A 25,936-nucleotide genomic window follows, 5' to 3' on the forward strand; every position below is an offset into this window, starting at 1 on the left:
GGAATGTCATTTTTTGGGTCAGCCAAATAATGGAAAAACAAAAGCTATTTTTCATTATTGGGATACAGCGAACCAAAATGAATCTTTTTTTTTTTTTTTTTTTTTTCTGAGAGGGAGTCTCGCTCTGTCACTCGGGCTGGAGTGCAGTGGCGCGATCTTGGCTCACTGCAAGCTCCGCCTCCCGGATTCACGCCATTCTCCTGCCTCAGCCTCGCGAGTAGCTGGGACTACAGTCGCCCGACACCACGCCCGGCTAATTTTTTGTATTTTTAGTAGAGACGGGGTTTCACCGTGTTAGCCAGGATGGTCTCAATCTCCTGACCTTGTGATCCACCCGCCTCAGCCTCCCAAAGTGCTGGGATTACAGCCATGCGCCACCGAGCCCGGCCCAAAATGAATCTTTTACATTTAATGTTATTTACTGTTAAAGATCTTGGTGAGTGAGTTGTGGGCACCCTGAGTACATAAACACCTTTGCAATCACAAAGTTGTTAAGATCAAAACTGTTATGGAAATAGATCAAGCAGCCTTAGACACAGATGGTATTGTTGTAGAATCCACAGCAGTTAGTAAGGGCCATAGCACTGAACTCCTTGTCTTCCCAGGGACCAGAAAAAGAAGGAGGGTTGGTGCCATTCAGAGAAGTACTGCAATGAAAAACCAGGGAGGTACATAAGGGGTCAGACAGGAATAAAGCAACAAAACATATCAATAAGTTATACTAAGCAGCTGAAAACAAAAACAAAAACCTGTAAATTGATCCATCAGCCATGACCAAATAGAACCCAATTATATTTCTTTTCTCATTCATTCCCAAGATAATACTAGCAAGAAACCATAAACTATGTGCGTCTGCTCCTTTGTCCAACTCCTAACCATAGTCCATTTGGAAATTTCCAGATATCCGTGAGTCAAAATGTATGGCTTATAATGATTTAGTATTGAATTGATTCTGAAAAGTAAGGTGGTATTCCAAGGCCACCTTCCTCTTGAAAACAGCTTACACTTAATTAGTATAAATTTATTGGACAAAAACGTTGTCTTTCATATTCTAGATGCTAATGATCTTTAGTATGTGGCTTTAGAAAATCCACCAAAATGCCACAAGAACATAAGAATCAGGCAACATGATGAACGCCCGTGTCTACAAAAAGTAAAAATTAACCAGGCATGGTGACACACGCCTGGCCTGTGGTCCCAGCTACTCAGGAGGCTGAGGTAAGAGGATTGCTTGAGCCTGGGCCAAGATTGTGCCACTGCACTCCAGCCGGGGCAACAGAGTGAGCCTGTGTCTCAAAAAAAAAAAAAAAAAAAAATCAAAATGATGCCAGAGCAATGATGAATCCAGCTCATACCTCATCTTTAATAGTGCATCAAAAGAATTTTTTAAAAAATATGTTAGTTGCCTTCTCTGATGATAACCTCCAAACACAGGAGGGGCAACATTCATTAACTTGGCCCAGTAACCTGTTAAGCAGCCAGCACCTGAATATCTACCTATATAGTGGACAGACCACTTAATAACTTCCAAATCTTTGTTTGTTTGTTTGTTTGTTTGAGACAGGGTCTCACCCTGTCACCCAGACTGGACTGCAGTGGTATGGATCACGGCTCACTGCAGTCTCTAATTCCGGGGCTGAAGTGATCCTGCCACCTCAGCCTCCCCAGGTAGCTGGGACTACAGGCACACACCACCATGCCTGGCTAGGTTTTTTTTGTTTTGTTTTGTTCTAGTAGAGATGGGGTTTCGCCATGTTGCCCAGGCTGGTCTTGAACTCTGAGCTCAAGCGATCTTCCTGCCTTGGCCTCCCAAAGTGCTGGGATTACAGGTGTGAGCCACTGTGTCTAGCCCATAACTTTTAAATCTATCTCCAGCTCTGATTTCTCTCTTGAAGCCCAGACCTGAGGTGGCTTTTGAGTACCTTCACAGGGTGGCCCTGCAACTACCTCCAAGTTAACACATCAAAAACTGAATTAAGGCTGGGCATGGTGGCTGAGGCCTGTAATTCCAGCATTTTGGGAAGCCAAGATGGGAGGATCCCTTGAGTCCAGGAGTTCAAGACCAGCCTGAGCAACATAGTGAGACCCCATCTCAATACAATAAATCAATAAATATAAAAAACAAAAACTGAATTAAGCCATAATCTCTCCCTTTTACTCCCATTCCTGAAACTAGTCCTCCTCTTCTGTGAATGAATGGCACTCCTTAGACCCACTTGCTCATGCCACAAAAGAGACAGTCATTTGAGACTCCTTCCTCTTCTTCACCCCACCTCTTTCTCCTATCTAGCTAATGATCAATCCCATTGATTCTACTGGATCTAGTGTATCTCCAACCTCACAACCACTTAGTATCAATTCTTACCATCTCTCACTAGAACTATTACAGCAGGGTGTTTGTTAGTCTCCTTGCCATCCAAATGGCTACCGAAATGATATTTTGAAACAGCATAGTTGATCATGCCAGTGTTCAGAATTCAGCAGGTCAAAACCTAAATTCTTTAGTATTTCATACAAGGCTTCTTATGATCTCTCAGCCTTTTTTCCCACAACTCCCTTCACTCACGCATATATCACCACCAATACACACACACCTTTTGATTTGAAGGCACCAAACATTCTAGTTCCTCAAATCTTTCCTTTTGTGTGTTCCAAAACTAGTTCATTTAGCTTAATGACATATCCTCTTCTTTTCATATTCTAGATTTTGGTAAACAAGTTCATTTTTACACTACCTGAACTCATCATGATTTTATAAATTCAACTTTATCATCTCTCAGTTTTCTTCATTTCTGTCTGAAGAAGCCTATAATATTTTAGCCACTTATAACCATTGCTAAGTCTACCTATAACCTACCTGTATTCCAGTCACAATAAGTAGAGTAATTTCTTTTTTTAAATTAATATAAAATAGAGACAGGGTCTCGCTATGTTGCCCAGGCTTGTCTTGAACTCCTGGGCTCAAGCCATCCTCCCGCTTCGGCCTCCCAAAGTGTGGGATTGTGGGTGTGAGCCACCGTGCCCAGCCAGTAGAGTAATTTCTTATCAGGGAAACCATTTTTCTTCTTCCCTTGCTGCTCTACTTCACAGTAGCCCACTAACACAGGTAGACCCTGTTGCTGGAGCATACTAAGCTAATAATGAAGATGCACCCAGTAAGAGAAAAGAACACTGATCTAGGCCATTACTAATACTCACAGCCCTTCTCATACACTCTATTCAACCTCAACAGCATTACCCTGGAGACCTGAGGGCCGTGTGTGAGAGAAGGGAATGGGGTCCTGGTGCTCACCTCTGAAAGAGCCCTCTGCAGCACATGTAGGTCTCATAGGTTCTATTGGTGAAACTTGTGTTTAGGAAGGAGACACAGTCAGCTTCAGCTCCCCTGGGGACATAGAGGATTCCTGGATAAAGGAGACAGAGGTACTAAGGGGAAGATCTGACACATGCTTCTCAAGGCTCTTTATTCTTTTGGCACAAATTGTGGACACTGTTGATTAGGTGCCTTTGCCATGTATCTGTGGAATGGATGGGTAAATCAATATTCTGAAAGACATCCTGTCATGATCTAGGGAAGTAATCTCTGTTGCCCCTGTACTCAAGGACAGTTCTACCTTCCTCATATTATTCCTCCAACCATCACCCTCATGCAGCAGTATCTCCATCAGAACTGAGGCACCTACCTGCCATACAGGCACTGATAAGGGATACACAGGCCCCTGTGAAGAGGGCCCTGACCACAACCTTGGACAAGTCACTCTTCCGGTGAGGTACTATTGATGCTGCAGACAATAAAATAAAATAACTTCACCTTTTCCCCACCAAGGCAATCAGGTATATCCCATGAGCCCCCACTTAGAAGAACGCAGAGAAACAAAACACAGCCGATGAAGAGCGTCCTTATTACCATCCACCTGAGACTGGTCAGTGTTGCCCTAAGAAGTGTGTGTATACATTAGTGCTGAGGGATCACTAACTTAGACTCTCCTCAGATCAAGGATTGAGTGTCTGACCCTCACTTTAATGGTTCTGTGAACATACCCAAGATGTATCTGGATCAAGCAAGGCTCTTGAGTTTCTCCAGACAGGTACAAGTGCCTGGTGTTCACTGCTTGAGATATGCACTCTTAAGCCTGGACCAGAATTAGATGGACTATTTTGAGACAGAGGGCTAAGGAAAGCAACACTCATTGTGTGGCCTAAGACTTAGCCACACAATGCATATCCCACTACTAGAGGGCAATCTCATAATCGGACAGTAATCAGGCATCAAGACTAGCACAATACAGTCAGGTGTTTAACAGAAGGGGAAAAGGTAAACTGAAAGGGAATTATTTCACCTTTCAATTAAATTGGCTACCAAATACATGAATTAAATGACTCTACCCCAGAATATAATTGCCTTCAAAAAGGGACACACTGAGCTATATTTCTTATTATAATCTACTCCTTCTAAGATTCCTTCCTTCCTTCCTTCCTTCCTTCCTTCCTTCCTTCCTTCCTTCTCTTTTTTTCTTTCTACAGGACCTCCATGTGTCACCCATGCCGGAGTGCAGTGGTGCAATCACAGCTTACTGGAGCCTCGATCTGAGTTCAAGCAATCCTCCCACCTCAGCCTCCCGAGTAGCTAGGACTACAGGCATATGTGCAAATATGCCCAGCTAACTTTCAAATTCTTCGTAGAGACAGAATATCACCATGTTGCCCCAGGCTGCTCTCAAACTCCTATAGCAAGCAATCTTCCTGCCTTGGCCTTCCAAAGGCCTAAGATCCATTTCTAAGTTGGATCTTCCAAACTTGGGATCTGCTAGTCGTCCCTGTGCCCCTGCACTCAAGGACAATTCCACTTTCCTCATATTATTACTCCAGCCATCACCCCCATGCAGCAGTATCTCCAACAGTCTGAATATATCTGTGTCTGCTTCAAAGACCCACTCCTTTAACATTTGGTACTTGCAGATTTAAATCCAACACTTTACACCACTCTCTCTTACTGTCTGTCTGCCTTATGTGCCTGCTGCTTTTATTTGTTTTAATTCTTTGTGTTTCCATGAGGACGACTAGTGAGCAGCCTAATTTCAAAAAGTGTCTTCACCACTGAATAAAATACAAGACCAGGCACGGTGGCTCACGCCTGTTATCCTAACATTTTGAGAGGCCAAGGCAGCAGATCACTTGAGGCCAGGAATTCAAGACCAGCTTGGCCAACATGGTGAAACCCCGTCTCTTCTAAAAATACAAAAAAACAACAAAAAAAATTAATGGGCATAGTGGCACACACTTGTAGTCCCAGCTCGGGAGGCTGAGGCATGAGAATCGCTTAAACCCAGGAGGTGGAGGTTTAAGTGAGCTGAGATCACACCACTGCACTCCAGCCTGTGCAACAGAGTGACACTCTGTTTCAAAAAAAAATTAATTAAATAAATAAATATCTTTATTTATATATGTGCTACTCCAATTTAATGGCAAAATTGAAATAATATCATATTTTCTCCCTCATAGAGAAAATTAAAATAAAATTAGTTTTTGGGGCCTCCAATCCAAAGGAAAAAAAGTAACTGAAATTGAGATTATAAAGGGCTCTATGCATACCCAGGTGGGCATGACTGCCTTAGGTCCAAGTTAACTGCAGCCTAAGAAATGGGCCCATTTCACAATGGCTTCTCTATCTGATCCCAGCTTGTAATGAAGCACCAGGACTGCCCGCTACAGAAGCTGGGATCTGGCTGTCTTACTGGGGAGCTGGGAAAATGGATGAACTCACTCAAGCCTCCAAGTGTGATTCCTATGGAACTAAGATTGGCAAATCCACAGAGTGAAAATGTTGTAATGATTTCAGCTCTCACCTAGGGAAAACAAAAATAAGCAAATAAATTCAGTCCCATGCGTGCGGTCTTATAATCACAATAGAAGTTCCAGAGTACTGACAGCCCCCAATCTTTTCCATGGTTTCCCAAGGAACATGAAAGGATGCTCAGAAAACAACTGTTCCCCGAGTTACTATAGGGATAATGACATAGAAACCACCATGAGCCTCATTGCCCAACACTTTTCTTGTTGAAGGCTATGAATAAGGAGAAGGCCTGGGAATGAGAAGGATTGTGAAGGAGGAGGAGAGAGGCAAAGGGAAAGAAAAAGGATATTAATTTGGAGCAATTTAAACTTATAAATGGAGAAGAAGACCTTAGACCATTAGAAGATAGTGTCTGCCCTGGACTGTCCCAGCTGTAAAGACCCAGCAATTACATTATAGAGAGAAGTTGGGTCAGAGTTGGGGCAGTGGTGGGGGTGGGAGGGGGAAAATAGCATGCAGACCCGTAATAGCTCAGGCGCTGCAGATGAGGCTGCTAGGTATGCTGTTCTGCTTGCTTTGTAGTTAGGCCTGCGACCCCAGAAAGGCATGTGCAGGTCTGCAACAAACCTGTTTGGCACTTTCTGTCTACCCTCAGATAACCATGGCTGAGACCTCATGGTGTTTATGCTTTTTGGATTGTCACTTACAGAAATCCACTGTTTCTCTCCCTCAATCCACTCCTCCACTCCAGAGAGACGTTTGTTCTTGTATTGAGACAGTTGCTGATAAGCCACAAACTCATTTATGAAGAACTTGATTCCCACCATCTCAGCCACCATTGGACAATCTGTCCACTCTACACCCATCATGAAAACCATGGGCCTTAGGAGATAGGAGCAGATGACCTGAGTGAAAGAGAGATATCGCAGGAAAAGGAAGGACTAATAACAAAGGTCAGGTGCCAAGGACCTTCTCTGGAGCCTTGGCCCAATCTCCTCCACCCTTCTATTCATGCTCTCTCTTGGCTTACTGTGGGTCAGAAGGATATGCATGGTTGAAGGGCTACCTAACCACATCCCAGAGGGACAGCCCAACAAATGTAATCCTTTACCTGGAAGGTGAGCCCCTGTATATCCACCAATTCCCCCAGCCAGGAGAGGGCAGCATTGATGAAGGCCAACACAGCCAAAAAGGCAATCAGGTTGGCTGCTACATTAGTAGCAAGGCTTATGGCATCTGTGGCTCCGTTGCTGGCAGCTTCCAGGACATTCCTCTCCTTCCTGTGGTTATTGGGCAGAGGGCAAGAGTAGGGTGTCTACAGCAGTCTCAGCCCCTCAGAGAAAATAAATCCCACTGTCCCTATCATGCGGGAGGAGGGTGCAAGGCCAATGTAGAAGGTGACAGGGGTTCCTCAGTGACCCTATTAGTGGAAATTACTCTGAAGCAATATCAGATATAATTGTCATGTAATTGCATGGATGGCAAGGACAGAGGGTACTGGCATGCAGAAGCTAGTACCAGGTGGGAAGGTTAAATGAAGAAAACCAGCATGATTAGCAAGCAGCAGAGATAGGCAAGAAGGAATATGGAATCACATTATTCCCCCTCAGGGAGACTTGAAATCTCTGCCACCACAGTGCCACTCTTAACTACAGCTCACCATCTCCCAAAGTATATGCCTCCTTGGACTCACCCACGGGGCAGCTTTACCCCCTCCTCACTCTCGAACTTGGACTCCTCCACTTCCGGGTATGCTAGCTTTGATAAGGCGAGAGCACAAGGGGCGGCCATCACAGAGGCGGAAATCAGGGATGATGCATCAACCTGTGAGGTGCCAGACTTAGGCATCAGTGTTTCTATCAAACCCAACTCGAGCTCACCCAGGAGTGATCAAGCAGACTATGCCTACCCCAAAGGATATGAAGGCTCCCAGCACAGTGCCAGAAATGGTGGCAAACCCTCCAGTCATCACCGCATGGATTTCAGAGAGTGTCATGTCCCCAAGGTAGGGACGGATGAGCAGAGGTGCCTCTGTCTACAAACACGGAGAAAACAGTCAGATTCCAAGAAGGTGCAACTCCCCACGCCAGAGTGCCCACCCCAGCCCCAGGGGCTGGACCCACTAGACACACATCCGTCCAGTGCGAGCACTGTTCAGTGAGCCACAGCTTCACTTAGTGAGCACGGAGCCTGGCTGTCAGGCCCATCCAGCTTCTGCCTTACTTCCTCTGGCACCCAATCATGTCCTGGCTGGCATCATTCTCACCTGTTTCTATACATGCTTGTTTCATCTATTGACATGTTAAAATGTTAGAGAAGAGAAATGGTATATTTTGTTTGTATATTCTCAATGTCTAAAACCACACACTTACTGAGCTTATGGAATGCAGTGCACTTAATGAGAACATATTAGATGCTTAAACAGTACTCATTAAATGAAATACAAATAGATGATCCAAACCCCCTGTTTATGGATCAAAAGAAATAATGTTTGTGAAAATGTTATGAAATTATGAAGGGCCATCTATGTAAGCCATATCAAGCACTGACCTAAGATAATGGTATCTATTATTTAACAAGTGCCAACTATGTGCCTAGCACTATACTAGATGCTAAGGACATTAAATAAGGCAAAGTCCTTACTCTTAGAAGCTTATAGTCTCACATAGGAAACTAGGCTGATTATGGATAATTTCAGCAAAATGTGGAGTGCTATGGTAAAGTATCCAGAAGTACTCTGAGAACATTTCAGAAGCAGCCTAGAGCCTTGGGAGAGAAAGACGTCAGTACTAACTCCCTGCGAATGTGAAAAGTCATTGTCCCCAACATTGAGCTGATCAGTCAGTAGCACATATGGAGCACCTACTCCATACAGATGAATGTACCAAGCAAGAATTATGGGGAAGAGCCTGGGCATTAGCCATGAACAAGACAAGTGATTTCCTCCTTAGAGACCCTGGAAAGCAAGTACTGCAGGGAGTCACAGGGAGAAACCAGAATGAGGATCAAACACCCTTCATAGCCTCCGAAAGGGGATACAAATTGGACCAGGACATTCCCTACATTCCTATATAGGAAGTGTTCATTAGAAGTGGTGAAGGCTATCCCTCCAGATTAAGTATTACCAGGGAAGTATTATTAGGTGCAAAGGGTGAACGCAATGAGCAGAGTCTTCTTTGAGCTGCTGAGTTATCTCTCATCCGAGATTGGCTGCCCCACAGTCTTCATTTATTTGACTTTTCAGAAGGAAAGCATACTCTTGTTTTGTGCCAAATTCTCAGTTCCTCAGAGGGAAGAAGACCAAAAGGCCTCAAGGTGCTTACCATACCCACAAAGATGTTTCCTGCCACAGCCAGGGTCTCTGTAGCGGTGGTGCCCATAGTGATTTGTAAAAACCAGGCGACCTAGGAGAATACAGAAACCTAAACCACTAATGTTAGCAGGAATCTTGGAGAATGTCTGGCAAAATTCCTCCTCCTCCACTTTACTGATAACGAAATTGAGGCCTAGAGAAGTAGAGCAGCAAGCCCAGGGCCAAAAACCAACTTACAAACAGAGCCTTGACCAGAACTCAGGACTCGTTGCCTTTAGAACAAGTACATTAAAACTCAGTATCAAAGGCAGTCCAGCTCATCTTCTCTCTGCTCTGCCCTCAGCCTACCTAGGGTCTGGGCTGACAGTTTGCTATCAGGCATGCTTGAGAGGGCCTGCCTTTTCCCATTGTTTCTAACACTCTAGACCCTAGCTACGGGCATTTTTCCAAAGCTGACGATGACAACATGAAGGCCTGTCTCCTGACTGGTGTAAGAGAACAACTCACCTTCTGAACTACCCATTGCACAAGGCCCAGGTAGTAGAGAATGGACATCACACATCCAAAGAAAATGATGATTGGTAAGGACTGTAATGAGAATGGTAGCAGGCAGTGAGATGTTACATTGCATACTCTGTGTAGGCTGTAAATGGACTGTGTTTTAGGCTTCTAAGTTAAGCTCTTAGCATTCCAAGGGTATCTCATACAGTGTAGGTATTCAGTACCTACACAAACTAGTTTAGGGATACATTTAAAATGTCTTAAATCCATTGTCCCACCAGTACTAAACCACAAGCTGTTTTCTGACCCTTTTCCCCCAATTCTCATTTCATCTAATTTTACGATGGCAATGACCAAAGGGAAGGAGATAGATGCCATTTCCTTTACTGATGGGGTTAAACCCTCTTCTTAGGGTCAAATTGGTATACAAGGGGGCTGATCTCTTGGACACACACTTTCATCCTCTGCTTTATTCCTCTACCCCTCCACAGACCATCATTCCTGCCCATAAAATAGGTATCACCTGAAAAGCGAAGACATCCTTGACCAGTGTATCCCCAAAGACAAAACTGGAGCCGGCCACAGTGTAGTTCAGGAAAATCTGAAGGGAAAAAAAGAAAAAGACAGACAATAAGAATGAAACCCAAAAGGACACACATGAAGACGAGACCAGCCCCAGGTGTCCTGAGGACTTACTGTTGCTACTGAGGTTGGCCTCCCTTTGACAGCCCAGGGGCAGGCTATGTCCCCATGAGCTCTTTATTCATATTCTTAGCTGTATCCTAGTACACTCTCTCCTTTCCCAACCAGATCTTCCACCACATCATTAACAAGATACAGCCTAATCTTCTCATGCTCCCCTCAAATCTCCTTTCTCTAGGGTTCTAAAAGAGAAAAGCCCTCGCATATAATTTCTCATACCTGGACCTGCTGTCCCAGCCACTGAAATGCACTATATCCAAGATCAGTTCTGATGACCAAGATCCCAAAGACGAACTGAAGACCTAGGCCCCAAAACACTGTCCTCCAGGACACCTAGGATCAATAAGAAAATTATTCCAATGTGAGTTCTGCTAGTCCATTACCTGGTTGGAGTTTTAAACATGTACTCTGGGTGGAACCAACCTAGAATATTAACAGTAAGTCTAGGGTCTGATGGCATAGGGAGCAGGGGCAATGGTAGGGAGAAACAGGGCAGTAATATATAAAAAGCCACATATGTTCGTAAGGTTTTTAAAAAATGTGTCTAGAGGTTAGATGACACTTATACACACATATATGCATGCATACATACAAATAAAAGTTTTATAAATCAATATTTTAACAGTACTAACTGCAATGTGAACTGATTTTCTACTGCATTCTATTTTTCTTTCCTTCCTTATTTTTTTTCTTTTGTTCTTTCTTTAACACTGGTCTAGATTCACAAAATTGGTATCAAGATTCATTAATGGATCACAATCTATAGTTTGAAAATAAGTGGTCTAGGGCCTCTGAGAATTTTTTAAACTTAGAAACAAAATTATCAAAGAGGCAAATTCTAGGGGTTGTTACAAACTTAGTTCTATGCCCTTGTAATTAATACTTGATGCATACGCTTAATGATTAGCACTTGGCCCTTGGCCATGTGTTGCTATACCCAACTCAAATACCCAAAACTCACTGCACTGTGGTGTTTGGAGCAGGCAAAGAGGATGAGGATGAACATGCAGATTCCTGCAAAGGGGATCAGCTGCTCTGGCCTTTGGGCTGTGTCTAAAGCCAACCACAGTATAAGGCCAACCAAGGAGACTCCTGCAAACACCCTGAAGAAGGAATGCCAAGACCATGTCATCAACCCAGTGAATGAAAAACAAATAACTTATAGAGAGTCTGAAAGTTATTCTCTTACTCCTGGCCTGTGATCAAAGACCATGCACGTGCCATTTAGAGCTGTGGCTGCTGTAGACTCCAGTTCAGAATATACACAACTGTAAGTTTTCTCTTTAAGGAATTTTAAAAGGCACCAGTGGATGCAAGAAGTCTAGGAGACTAGAGAGGAAAAAGCATAAAAAGTATCAGGGAACTAAGGGAGACACCAATGACCACCAAATCAATTTGATCGCTTAATGCAGCTGCAAGGCTCTGTGTTCTGATTACTTCACTGAAGAGGAGTATGATTTTTCTCATTTCTGACACTGGCCTTGATGACAATCAGACTAAAACTCTTCTCTGAAACTAAACTCCTCCTGCCCCCCAGCAATGTTGAGACCCAAGGCTACAAGAATCTGGACTGAGGTCCTGTGCTCAGGGGCCTGTTGTTATTTTTCTCTGTGCTTTGGTTCTGAAAAGCATATGTGCGGGTCTGAGAGACTGCTCAGCAACTATCAAAAGAGAAAAAAGGAGGTGGACTGGGATAAGCTGTGAGGCCAGGTATTGAGATTCTTATCTTACCATTTCATCCAAAGCCTCAGGCGGGAGTTTTCAAAGGGCTTCAGACATCTTGTTAATTTTTTGCCCAGGAGCTTTTTCAGAAACGAGTGAACCAGGACAAAGATCACCAAGCCGGTGATGACAAACAAGGCCAGTGCCCTCTGGAAATTCAAGATGCAAGCTGCCAGGAAATAGGCAGCATAGGCTAAAAAGAGAAGAAGCAGACTAACGATCAGCAACGCAGTGCTTCCAATGGGCAAATGAAACTCCAGTCATGAATGCCTGGGACTTACAGCAAGAAAAACCCTCCAGAGACCTTGCCACCCAGCTCTACTGTCAGACGGAGCTGCACTTCTTGAGGCCAGGATAGATGTCTAACTGTCCTCTTCTTGAGGATTCCCAAGGACAGTCTGACTTAATGCGAAGACTGCGTATTTTCACTGGTCCCTAATGAAATCTCATTCCCTTCTATTTTATCTAATATCCTCTCTCTGTCCCTTGGAGTAGATTTGATCAGTGTTCACCATTAGACTCTTCAAATGTCAGTCATCTCCCCTTGAAACTTTATTACCCCAGTCACTGTAACCTTGCCTCTGGAACAAACCATGTAAACAAAGCTACCACTAGGAAGTGCAGCCATGTGGACCTCATCCCATGGCTCTCTTACTCATCCCAAAATACGATTTTTGCTCCCACCATCGCAGCTGCCTCTTATTTTGACATCAAAGCCCCATATACCACTGATAGTATGTTTTAAACAGAGCTCTGCTGTCTTTTAAGAATATTTTATATCATTGATCTTACTAGTAAACCAGCAAATAAGTAAGGTATAATACAGGCTTCTGTAGCCCATCCAGCTTCATAAAGGCTGTAAGAATCATGCACTCCCCCAAATTAAGCCACTAAAAAAAGGATAGGCCCCCATTCTCTGAAATATTTTAAATCCATCAAATAGTACACTTTTGAAAAATAGTTTATTCTCAGATTTCACTTTTTCCTACAAGTGCAATTCAATACATTATGGTTCACCTACAAGTAGTTAAGATCGATACATCAAATAGCTTTTTAGATCAGTTTTGAATAAAAATGCCTTCCACCTGGTAATTACCTTGACACGAGGCAAATTTCTAAAATAACTGTGTTTCTCACTTTCATGAATTCTCAATATCTCACCCAAACACAACAGGCCCAACAGGATCTTCTTGAACAAGCCGGTGTGTGTTTTGCAGAAACTTCTTGCTTTGCCGAAAGGCCACTGACTCCTCCTAATAAGAACCCAAAAGTTAAGATACAAGAATTACTCCATCCCATTTCTATTAATTCAACTCTCAGAATTCAGTTTACCTAACACAAGGCAGACTTAGCTCTTAGTCAATGAAGAATATTCTTCAGCCAGGAGGAAGTTAGGTAGTGTCCTGCAATGCCAAAAAGGGCAAATCAAACCTTGCTGGTGGGCAGCACGTCAGAATACCCTACTCAGCCTGAACTAGCAATATCCTTGGTAGTCTCCTGCCATAGAAGTGGGTACTGCTCATGTCAGGGGTCTACTACTTTCCTTTCCCATCCTGAAAGGACGGGATTGCTAAACTTCCATATTCACAAGAGGGCCTATTCTTCTTAGAGGCAATTTTGCCATCCCTCCCTAAAAACCAAACAAACCTATGGCCTTGAACAGTCAGCCAAATGTGCATTGGCAGACAGGAAGGAAAATCTTACCAACCTCAAGAATTGCTCTGGATGGGCAGGCCTGAGAGAAGAGGCCCAGCAAGTAGGGATATTCAAGTTTGATTTAACAAACATGTATGTAGTGCTTTCTCTATGCTGAGCTCTTTCTAAGAACTTAGCAAATACTAACTCATTGACTCCTCTTAAGACCCCTGGAGCTGTTACTATTAGCATTCCCATTTTACAGATGTGGGAACTGAAAAACAGAGAAGTTAAATAACTTTCCCAAAGTCATAGAGGCTGTAAGGAGCAAACACAGAATATACACTCTGGCTTCAGCCTCTGAGCTCTTAACCATCATTCTATGCCACGTCTTCCCTAGATTCCAGGGTTGCCTGTCTTTGCCACTCCTAAGTATGCTCAGCATGCTGCAGCCATCTGAGCCAAAAGCTCTAAATTTCCAAAATCTTGGAAGCTCCAAAGAAGGTGATCCCAGCAAGAAGGTCCCAGTCTGGCAGTCATGCTGAGGCAGGGCAGCTTAGCCAGGGTTAAGACCAGCCATTAACTCCTAATGCCCTGGGCCTTTGGCCCATGGAGTTCCATGGCTGCCCCTCCCATCTAACACACTCTGAGTTCCTAGTCTTCCTTTTCATTCCTGCCCCCATCCCCTCCTGCCCCTTCTGCAGGGAGCCCAACCCTGTGTTAGCTGAGCGGAGTGTATACTATGAGATACAGGTAAGCTGAGAAAGGAGAAAACAATGCTTGTCACCATCTGACTGGGTCAACTCAAGATAATTCTTTAGGATTTCAAGAACTCTGCTTTGCTTTGCTTTGCTTCTCTTTAAGAGACAAGGTCTCACTCTCTTGCCTAGGCTAGAGTGCAGTGGCATGGCGTGATCATGGCTCACTGCAACCTTGAACTCCCAGGCTCAAGTGATCCTCCTGCCTCAGCCTCCCAAGTAGCTGGGACTACAGGTATGCACCACCACACCCAGCTAATTTTCTTTTTTAAATTTTTGTAGAGATGAGGTCTTGCTATGTTCCCCAGGCTGGTCTCAAACTCCTGGGCTCAAGTGATCCTTCCTCATTTTTCCATGCTTAATAGAGAAAGTAGTGAGTAAAAGGGGCAGCATACCTGAGGACATCATTATCTTTGGAACATTATTTGCAAAGTATATCAAGGAATGAATTTAATTTCAATCCTGGCCTTCCCATGTGTGCCAGATATCTTTGGTGTGCTCCTCCAGCACCACTCCCCACCCCACTCTGTGCCCTGGGAATTTAACTCATGTAAACTACTTCAGTGTACTCCCATGTCCTCTGGCTTATCAGGTTGGGTTCTGCTACTGGGACCTCCACAGAAGATCAGAGTGTATGAAAAGACAGGTCAGGCCGGGCGCGGTGGCTCACGCTTGTAATCCCAGCACTTTGGGAGGCCGAGGCGGGCAGATCACGAGGTCAGGAGATCGAGACCACGGTGAAACCCCGTCTCTACTAACAATACAAAAAACTAGCTGGGCATGGTGGCGGGCGCCTGTAGTCCCAGCTACTCGGAGAGGCTGAGGCAGGAGAATGGCGCGAACCCGGGAGGCAGAGCTTGCAGTGAGCCGAGATCGCACCACTGCACTCCAGCCTGGGCGACAGAGCGAGACTCCGTCTCAAAAAAAAAAAAAAAAAGAAAAGAAAAGACAGGTCAGTGTGTTAAGGAGGTCTTTTTATCTGACTTTCCTGCCAGGTGCTCTTACAACTTATTCCTTCAGGCCTATGAATAGTAACTGCTCACTGCTTCAAGACTTTTGCTTCTTGAATTATCCTTTCTTATGGTGTTACCATACCTCATACATATCTTTGTAATGGTCTCTTTGCAAATAAATTCTCCTATAATTATCTTAATTTAAGTATGCCATCTATTTCCTGTTGGGACCTAAACTGATGTACTAGATAAAGCTAGTTTAAAATTATATACAGTCAAATGCCAGTTGAGTAAGACTCCTGCAAAATAAGAGGCGGGCATGGACTAGTCCAAGAGTAGATATAAATTGCATGCCTAGAAAAGATTTCTTCCATCACCTCCTTACCACAACTCACTTACCATATAGCACTTACCATATAGCATGATATTGTCACTTTTCTGTTTACCTTTCTTAGGTTGTGGGCATATCAAGGAAAGGTGCATTGCTGTTTTTATCTTTGTATTCTTGGTGCCTAAGTTAGTACCTAGCACATACTATTATTGTTTTAGGTCGCTAACAAGTGCCCGGCCCATAATAGATGTTCAATAAGTGTTTGCTGAATAAAAGAATAGGTAGATAGATAAACTCACAAAAATGATTTGCCTATATACTTGTGACAGATAGCTAGAAAGTATGAAAGAATATCATTTACAGTGGTAGCAACATCATTCAGGGTATTAATTTTGTACTTCTTTTTAAAATTGACAAAAATTGGCTGGGTGCAGTGGCTCACACCTGTAATCCTAGCACTTTGGGAGGTCAAGGAGGGAGGATCACCTGAGCCCAGTAGTTCAAGATCAGCATGGGCAATATCGTGAGACCCCATCTCTAAAAAAAAATTAAAATAAAATAAAATTGACAAAAATTTATATGTTTATGGTATACAACATGATGCCTTAAAATATATATACATTGTGGAATGGCTACATCAAGCTAATTAACACATGCATTACCTTACATACCAATTTTTTTAATGGCAAGTACTTAAAATGTACTCATTTGTATTTCATCATTTATAAAATGTACTACTATTTCTATACGCTAAGAAAGAAAAACACTGCCAATTAAAGACCTGAACAGGCACTTCACAAAAGAGAATATTCAGTGGCCAGAAAAAGCTGAAAAAGTGCACAAGTTCCTTAGCCATTAGGGAAATACAAAGCAAAGCTACAATGTGATAATACTACACACATACAATGGAGACAATGAAAAAAGACACACTCTCATAACACTGCCAGGGGAGTGAAATTTGGTAAAAATATGTTTAGCATCTGTTAAAGCTACATAAACCTACACATACCCTATAGCATGGCAATTCCACTCCAAAGTATATACCCAATAGAAAGGTGTATTTATCTTTACTAAAAGACATGCACAAAAATGTTCATAGCTGCACTATAATAGCAAAAGCATAGAAACTACTAAAATTCAGACCCACAGTAAAATGAGCAGATAAACTGTGGTAGATTCTTACAATGAAATACTATACAGCAATTAAAAATGTACAAAGTACAATATATGCAATAATATGGAAGAATCTCCAAAACACAATGTAAAGCAAAAGAAGCCAAACACAAGAGTATATATATGGTATATTTTCATTTAAAGTATAAATTAGACTTCCCATATAAAGTCTAAACACAGGCAAAATTAATCTATGATGCTAAAAGTCAGGATAATGATTACCCTTAGGGACGCTGACTGAAAGGAAACATAAAATGGTTCTTGGGTACTGATAATGTTTTGGTTCTTCATCTGGGCGATGGTCATATGGGTGTATTCACTTTGTGAAAATTCATTAAGGCTTATGTTTATTTTTCTGTATGCATGCTATGCTTTATTAAACATTACACTAAAAAGGCAAAAAAAAAACTGTACCAGTTAAACTATGGCATGCAGTCCCAAAAAAATAAATTAATAATAATAATAAAATAAAATTTGACAAAAAAATATATATAGTATATATATTTTTGAGACGGAGTCTCACTGTTGCCCAGGCTGGAGTGCAATGACATGATCTTGGCTCATTGCAACCTCTGCCTCCCAGGTTCAAGAAATTCTCCTGCCTCAGCCTCCCGAGTAGCTGGGAGGACAGGTGCCCACCACCATGATTTTTGTATTTTTAGTAGAGACTGGGTTTCACCATGTTGTCCAGGCTGGTCTCAAACTCCTGACCTCAAGTGATCCGCCTGCCTTGGCCTCCCAAAATGCTGGGATTACAGGCATGAGCCACCATGCCCAGCCCCAAGGAATACTTTTTAAAGGAAAAACTAATGCAAATACATGAGCCATCAAGTTTTAATGTACATTGTAAACAATGATATTGTGTTAAGTACTCAGAACTGTGTCAATGAAACAAAAGATTTAAAAATAAATCCAAATCATCACATTAACGTAATAAAGTCGAAGCAACATCAGAATAGAGAAAGAACTCACAATTTAATAACTATTGCTGGAAAAGTGGGTATCAGTATGGAAAAGCATCAACTTAAAGCTGCATGCCAGATTGCTACCTACAAAGAATCCTAGATCATCAGAGTTAATTAAACAAAAGAACAAGAAGAAAAAGAAACAAATACTTAAAAATCAATACAGAAACAAAACAGAATTGAAAAATGTACACATGAAGAAATTACAAAGTCTATTATCTAGATTATATACATAACTTCTTGACATGTATTTATTGAATTTTGAATGTTTTGGAATTTTAAGTATATACTATGGGTAAAGCATTGTTCCCAGTATTATAGGAGACAAAAGGATGAAATAGACATTGATCTTGCCCTCAATGTATTTACAGTCCAGTATAGGGGATATAATGTACATGTAAGTCTATAACGAAATGTCAAAAGCTTAAAGTGTTATAAGAGAGGGTCAGATAGAATGTTATGGAAGTTTGGAGAAAGAAGGGACCTCTTAGGACTGGGGCCAGTGAGGTTGAGGTGAGGAGAGGCAGCATCAGGGAAAGTTTCATGGACATCATTGCTCTTGAGTTGAGCCTTAAAATATGTGTTGTATTTGGGCACAAAGACATAAAATGAAGACAGTACACTCAGAAGCAATGATGTAATGACATGCATGACATGGAGGCAGGAAATTGGGGATTACATATAAGGGACGGTTGATAGTTGACTTTCACTAGAGCATAGGGTGGTATTAGAAAGGGAATTGCAAGAGTTAATGTTGGAAGGTCAAGTTGGATACAGATCCTGGTTGTGGGGAAGAGGTTTTGGGGAGAATTGAATACTAGGCTGTGGAGTTTGGCTTTGTTCAGGAGCAACTGGGGAGCTACAGAGGGTTGTGATATAAGGGAGTTCAGACATACTTTAGGTAGTTTTGGTGGAAGCTATATAGGATAGATTGGCAGGAGGTGGGGAGAACTGGAAACAAGAAATCTGTGTGCTTCTATTAGAGTTGGTCAGGAGAAAAGAAATGAGGTTCAAAATCCAGAACTTACCTTAGTTGATAAAGAAAAGTAGGCCGGCCACAGTGGTTCACACCTATAATCCCAGCACTTTGGGAGGCCAAGGTGGGCAGATCACCTGAGGTCAAGAGTTCAAGACCAGCCTGGCCAACATGGTGAAACACCATCTCTACTAAAAATACAAAAAAAATTTAGCTGGGTGTGGTAGCACGTGTAATCCCAGCTACTCGAGAGGCTGAGACAGGAGAATCGCTTGAACCCGGGAGGTGGAGGTTGCAGTGATCACACCACTGCACTCCAGCCTGGATGACAGAGTGAGACTCCGCTTCCAAAAGAAAAGAAAATCACACATAGAAATATGGAAAGTAAGGCAAATGGAGGAGAATGTGTAGCTTTACAAGAATTTAAAGAAATGCAAGTTAAGGTCAGGCACATGGTTCACACCTGTAATCTCAGCACTTTGGGAGGCTGAGATGTGAGGATTGTTTGGGCCCAGGAATTCAAGACCAGCCTGGGTAACGAAGTAAGACCTCATTTCTCAAAAAATAAAAATAAATGCAAGTTAGAACTTTAAGGCATGATTTTATATCTATGTAACTAGTTAACATGGTTTATATGAGAAAATATAAAGTTGATGAGACTTGAAGGGAACTGGACATGTTATGTATCAGAGCAGTTTAAGGTGCCAGCAACAGTCTGGCAAAAAAAAAAAAAAACCAAGATCCTTTCAGCTAAGTACTAACATTATTCTTGTTTTATAGGGTGAAAACTGAGGCTTAGAGAGGGTAAATAACTTGCCCAAAATCTGGTAACTGCTAGAGTCAGTGGTGCAGGGGAAGCTGGCCTGCGCTGGCTTGAGAGAAGTGATTGTTAACATTTTCAGGAATTGTGCAAGCCATTACTAAAAATTAAAACTATATAAACGTATAATTAAATTACATTAAAGACAAAGATAATAAGTACTAAAAACTCATCATTTTCTAATTATTTTGCTACATTTTTCTGTTATGTGAGCTCACGAAGTTATTCATGTCTGCTGTATGTGTATGGTAGAAATTTTATATAATGATGTGCTCTGATACATCTCTTCCCAACTCCTTGTTCAAGTAACCCGTTGGTTACTTGAAATCAGCCATGTTGAGAGTTTTTACATTATAGGCAAATACTATAAATAAGGTCTTAATTTATTATTTCATCTAGACTAAAGATTAGCAAGCTGTGGTCTGTGGGCCAAGTTCATCTCACCTTCTTTTTAAAAATTAAGTTTTATCAAAACACAGCCATGCTCATTTGTTTAGTATCACCTGTGGCTGCTTTCCTATGAAAATGGTAGAGTTTAATAATTGCAACAGAGACCACATCAACCACAAAACCAATAATATTTACTACCTTGTCTTTTACAGGAAAAGTTTGCCAACCCCTGATCTTACTCATCATTAAGGTGAGCAAAAATATTAACCAACATTCATTGCAAAACTACACCTGGAGAGCCGGTTCTTTCTTCTTTTTTTTTTTTTTTTTTCAAGACAGGGTCTCACTCTGTCCCCTAGGCTGGAGTACAGTGGCACGATCATGGCTCACTGCAGCCTTAACCTCCTGGGCTCAAGTGATCCTCCCACCTCGGCCTCCTGGAGTAGCTGGGACTACAGGCATGCACCACCACGCCCTGCTAATTTTTTAAAATTTTTGTAGAGGTGGGTCTCACTATGTTGCTCAGGCTGGTCTTGAATTCCTGGGCTCAAGTGATCCTCTCACCTCAGCCTCATGAAGTGCTGGGATTACAGGCATGAGCCACTAGCCTGGTGGAGAGTCAATTCTTAAACATTTACTAGCATACCACTGTTCAAATATAGACCCAAGCAGTGTGACTCACATGATTAACGACCACACTGCTACGTAAAATATGAAATATCATGTAAGCATGAAAAACTTACAAAGAGTTTACTGTCAATTCAGTATATATAAAACATGATAATATAAAAATTTTTAGAGAGAAGCAAATTGTGAATAAAACAATTAAAAATTTTAAGAAGTCACTGAGGTAACTTTGAAAAATAAAGAGAAGAAAACAAATAAAAATAACCTTTTGTTTGGAAGCTGCTCTGAATCATCTCCATATATAGTCATGTGTTACTTAACAACAGGGATACATTCTGATAAATTCACCATTAGTCAATTTCATAATTATGCGAACATTTTAGAGTGTACTTATGCAAACCTCGATGGTATAGCTTACGACACATCCAGGCTATATGGTGGATCCTATTATTCTTAGGCTGCAAATCTGTTCAGCATGTTTCTGTACTTAATACTGTAGGCAACTATAGCACAATGGTAAGTATTTGTGTATCTAAACATATCTAAACATAGAAAAGGTACAGTAAAAATACAGTATTATAATTTTATGGGACCACCATTGTGTAATGATATACACTGTTGATATACATGATTATACACCATTGTATAATGCGGTTCATCATTGACTGAAACATTGTTATGTGGCTCATGACCATATTCCCTTTAGAAGCTATCCAATATCCTCTTCTCAGCTTTTAATGTATGACTTCTGCACTCTTTTATAAATACCCACTCTCTTCCAGACCATGGAACATTGCTTCCTTCCATATGATCCATTTTACTCAAACAATTTTCTTTGACATTACTTCTGGGACCAGATCCATGAACAAATTCAAAGATTTTTCTCACTCCTCCTTCCTAGACCCCTGTACACATAGCACTGTGGACTGTACCTTCTTCATTCTTGAGACTCCTCTCTTTTGACTTCTAAGACCTTTTTTACTTTCTTTATTATCCTTATAATAAGTCCTTCTGTGTTTTCTCCCCCAGGTTTCCCTTCCTCTCCACCATTCCCAAATCTGAGTATTCCAGAAGAGCTATTTTTTTTATAGTGATATGGTAAATTAATTTCTAAAGGGATTAAAATGAATACCTACCTATTGTTATGAAAATAAATGTATAACATAAAGCAATCTGCAGAATAGTAAGTATACACTCAAAATCTGTTAGCCATTATTATTATCATTGTTATTATTTTTATTTTCAGTCCAACCAACAGTGATACTGCTGAACTCCTGTTGTTTATGGCACATGTTTAAGTTAATTAATTATGTAAGATACATACATATATGTACACATAGTAAGGTGGAGCGGTTGTGATAAGACCACAAGCTGCCTGAAGGGGCAGCCCACCCCAGGTCCTTTCCTAACTGAACAAGATTCCAAAACACCAGTACCTCTGGTGAGGGGAAGGGCCCAGTCCATCCCCCAGGCTGTGTCCTTGTGCATCAGTCCTCTTGCTTCCCTCAGGCTCTACTTCTTTTTCCTACAAGCACAGGGAGCGTTGGGATCAGTCACGGAGCCCTGCCAGGGATGATGGGGATTGAGAGCAGCCAAATACCCTACAGGAGGCCATGCAGCAGCCCACAGCTCTGCAGAGAGAAACTAAACTGGTGAATTACCGTGAGCTCCAGCCCCGGGTTCTCTGTGCCAGTCTCCACTGTGGACAGAGCAATGGACCGTCTTCCACTTGCTTTCTCCATCTCCTGTTCTCTTCAACTGAAAAACAAATTCAGGGCCAAGCCTGAAAGATTGGTCATTCTGTCCTGTGGGGATGGGGAGAATTTTTAGGACCAGTTACCCATGGAAAATGCAAAACTAAAAGTCTTTGAAGGCTTAGTTGATTTCTTTAAGAACTGAGAATTGAGAAGATTGGATGTGTAATTTTTATATAATAAATAATGAAAAATAAAATCCTATTTCCTCTTGTGAATAGCCAAAGAAGGGGCAGTAAGATAGGAGAAGAGAAATGAAAGGCAGTGGAATTGAAATGAATCAGTGGGCCGCCCAGGGCCCCAGGATCTGGGCTGTAAAAGTTCCTACTTGGACCCTCAAAGGAAGAGTCATAGGGTAACTACTCCTTTTAGCCCTGGGGAGGCCCCACTGAGCTTGCTGAGTAAGAAGGAAACAGAGAGGAAGGCAGTTGGGAAGACCCAGACCCTAAAGTATTGCTGAACAGACAACAATTAACAGGCCTTCAAATTCCTGACTATAATGTAGCATAAGAATTGTTTTTTATGCCCCAGGGAGAACGCCTCATCAGTGAAGTTAACAAAACTTACATTTAAAATAATTAGTATGAATGTTAATGATCTCAAGTAAAGTTTTTAAACAAAATAAGCAAACATTTGGGCCTCAAAATAAGCAAATTTAATACATGGACATTCACAATTAGAATATAAGTTCATCCTGAGATATTTCTTTACTTTGCAGAAAATTCCCTTCCCCATGGAATTGCTTTTAAAAATGTGATCTCTTCAAGCATTTGAAGTATAATTTCATTAAACACACATAACCAACTTATATTGTGTAAATTAGGGCCTTCCTGACTAGGCACAAAACTACCTGCATTTAGTTTAAATATGATCTCTTTAAAAATTTGTAAATTAGGCACCTACCCTCCCCAAACACCTTTGCTTACCCCAGCTTGTGGAACTGATACCCTCTGGCTCCTCAGTGAAGGACTGAAAGAAAAGCTCAGCTGCGAGGGAGGAGGGGCAGCTTGGGTGGGGCATGGGGGCTTTCCTGCCATTGGTTAGTTTTATGTCTTGGGCCCTCCTTCGCTGAGCCTGCCCTCACTGTAGAGGAGGACTGCACCTCTCAAGTTAAATATTATATGTTTTTAAGACTGTTTTGCAGGCCTAAGACTTCTGCAGAGGTGGCGCCCGCCCGTAATCCCAGCACTTCGGGAGGCCGAGACGGGCGGATCGCTTGAGCCCAGGAGTTTGAGACCAGCCAGGGCAACATGGCGAAACCCCATCTCTACAACAAATACAAAAATTAGCTGGGCGCGGTGGCACACGACTGTGGTCCCAGTTACTCAGGAGGCGGAGGTGGAAGGATCCCTTGAGCCTCTGGAGATAGAGGTTGCAGTGAGCTGTGATTGTGCCACTGCACTCCAGCGTGGGTGACAGAGTGAGACCCTGTCAGAAAACAAAACAAAACAATAGAATTCTGCAAGAACACCTAACAGGTACATCCCTGTAAGCATTATCCACCACTGGACTAGGCACTGGGTAGCCTGTAAAATACAGTAAGAGCCGTCTCTGCACCCAGAAAATTTACTATCATTTTGTGCTGGAAAGACATGCCCTAGAAAACAATAGACAGCACGACTGTACATGATTGGATGCCAAATGACCGCTAGGAATTATTAATCCATTCAACAAATATTTATTGAGTAACCACTATTAGCCAGCCACCGTTTTCCATGTGAAGACACAAAAATGAGTGAGACAAGGTCTCTGCCATCAAAAAATGAACAGGTCAGTGAGGAAAGACAGATGTGTCATGAAAGGCTTTGCAGGCCGAGTGCGGTGGATCACGCTTGTAATCCCAGCACACTGGGAGGCCAAGGCGGGCGGATAACTTGAGGTCAGGAGTTCGAGACCACCCTGGCCAACATGGCGAAACTCCATCTCTACTAAAAATACAAAAATTATCCGGGCATGGTGGTGCAGGCTTGTAATCTCAGCTACTCAGGAGGCTGAGGCAGGAGAATCATTTGAACCCAGGAGGCAGAGGTTGCAGTGAGCCATGATCATGCCACTGCACTCCAGCCTGGGTGAGCGAGATTCCATCTCAAAAAAAAAAAAAAGAGAGAGAGAGAGGGAGAGAAAGGCTTTGCAGAGCCGGTAACACTTATCCTGGCCTGGAAAGAAAGGAAGAAAGAAAGCCTTCTATGACCCCCTCTGGATAAGACTTAGGACCCCTCCCTGCACTCTGATTGCACCATGTTGTTGCTGAACCCTGTAGAGCACATACCATCTCCTACTAGACGGTGATCTCCTTAAGCACAAGCTCTCTATCTTTTTTTTTTTTTTTTCCTTAGACAAGGTCTTGCTCTGTCACCCAGACTAGAGTGCAATGGCACTATCATGGCTCATTGCAGCCTCTAACTTCTGGGCTCAGGTGATCCTCCCACCTCAGCCTCTGGAGTAGCTGGGACCACAGGTGTGTACCACCACACCTAGCTAGGTCTTTTTTAAATTTTCTGTGGGGATAGAGGTCTCAATATGTTGCCCAATCTGGTCTCAAACTCCTGGGCTCAAGCCATCCTCCTGCCTTGGCCTCCCAAAGTACTGGGATTATGGGTGTGAGCCACTGCTGCTGGCCAGGTTCTCTATCTTGTTCTTCACTGTATCCCCAGGCTCAAGGCCCGCCACAATATTATTAGGCAATGAATAAATATTTGTAAAATATGTGAAAACAACATCACCACCACAGATTCTGGCTTAGATTATTTGGTATGTAGATGCGGATTCCAGTCACTGAAGTAAGGACACATTTCTGTTTCCCCAGTTCTGCGTGTGTATGTGTGCACACACATACACAGAATCCCTCACAGAGTAGATGTGTGTTGTATTCTGGATCAAAAGCAACTCACTTTACCTCTCTGGGCCTCTTCAGTCTTTCCCACCCTGCCTAATCCTATCTCATAAGATTATCATGAAAATTAAGTAATTTAATACAGAAGAAAGAACTTGGAAAAATATTACATGACTTTGCAATTGTGGAGCACTGTTGTAAGATCTTATATTAATTCAGGAAAATAAGACACCAGTGTTGAAAGTAAACCTGCTTATATATATTTTCAAGCTATTGTCCTATATGTCAATATGACTGTGAAGTGTCTCTTGCTCATTCTATCTTATACATATATCTTTATCTTTTTGTATATTTTTAAATACATATATACATGTAAATCTTATATATAAGATATATGTATAAGATAGAATGTATACAAAAATACATAAGATTACAAAAGGATATATATCTTATATCTTTTCTTATTTTTACCTTATTTGTGTACATATGTATGTATTTATTTTAAAGACAGAGTCTTGCTTTGTCATCCAGGCCGGAGTTCAGTGGTGAGATCATAGCTTACTGCAGCCTTAACCTCCTGGGCTCAAGTGATCCTTCCGCCTCAGCCTCCTGAGGAGCTAGGACTATAGGTGTGTGCCACCACGTCCAGCTAATTTTTAAATTTTTATTCAGTAGACCCAGGATTCTCA

The 25,936-nt window shown here is 42.1% G+C and overlaps 1 protein-coding gene and 1 long non-coding RNA gene across 2 annotated transcripts; one reads left to right on the forward strand and one right to left on the reverse strand.

Moving 5' to 3' along the window:
- Positions 1-106: 106 nt before the first annotated feature.
- SLC28A2 (solute carrier family 28 member 2) lies at positions 107-23,389 on the reverse strand. The gene is made up of 18 exons (XM_003266864.3): positions 23,341-23,389; positions 22,322-22,418; positions 22,097-22,185; positions 13,194-13,285; positions 12,042-12,225; positions 11,272-11,413; positions 10,530-10,643; positions 10,132-10,209; positions 9,615-9,695; positions 9,118-9,198; positions 7,704-7,829; positions 7,488-7,618; positions 6,906-7,074; positions 6,502-6,699; positions 5,765-5,846; positions 3,684-3,782; positions 3,293-3,404; positions 107-647 (listed from the first exon to the last, which is right to left on the reverse strand). Exons 2-18 carry the CDS (start codon positions 22,400-22,402, stop codon positions 530-532), a joined length of 1,977 nt encoding a protein of 658 aa, XP_003266912.1. The 5' UTR covers positions 22,403-22,418; positions 23,341-23,389; the 3' UTR covers positions 107-529.
- On the forward strand, positions 19,604-24,111 carry LOC105739898. The gene is made up of 4 exons (XR_001115868.2): positions 19,604-19,650; positions 20,246-20,283; positions 21,690-21,758; positions 23,547-24,111. It is a non-coding gene; the product is annotated as an uncharacterized LOC105739898 (long non-coding RNA).
- The last annotated feature ends 1,825 nt before the right edge of the window (positions 24,112-25,936 follow it).

The sequence above is a fragment of the Nomascus leucogenys genome, chromosome 6 (genome assembly GCF_006542625.1).
Source record: "Nomascus leucogenys isolate Asia chromosome 6, Asia_NLE_v1, whole genome shotgun sequence".
Lineage (NCBI taxonomy): Eukaryota > Metazoa > Chordata > Mammalia > Primates > Hylobatidae > Nomascus > Nomascus leucogenys.

Bases quoted from the DNA above. Each gene is read 5' to 3' on its own strand.
- SLC28A2 (XM_003266864.3), bottom strand. From the start codon at position 22,402: ATGGAGAAAGCAAGTGGAAGACGGTCCATTGCTCTGTCCACAGTGGAG. The intron at 11,414-12,041 runs GTAAGATAAGAA...TTCCTTCTTCAG, and splicing joins CTGAGGCTTTGGATGAAATG to GGTGTTTGCAGGAGTCTCCT. The intron at 3,783-5,764 runs GTGAGTTCATCC...TATTGTCTGCAG, and splicing joins AATCACACTTGGAGGCTTGA to CATCAATAGTACCTCACCGG.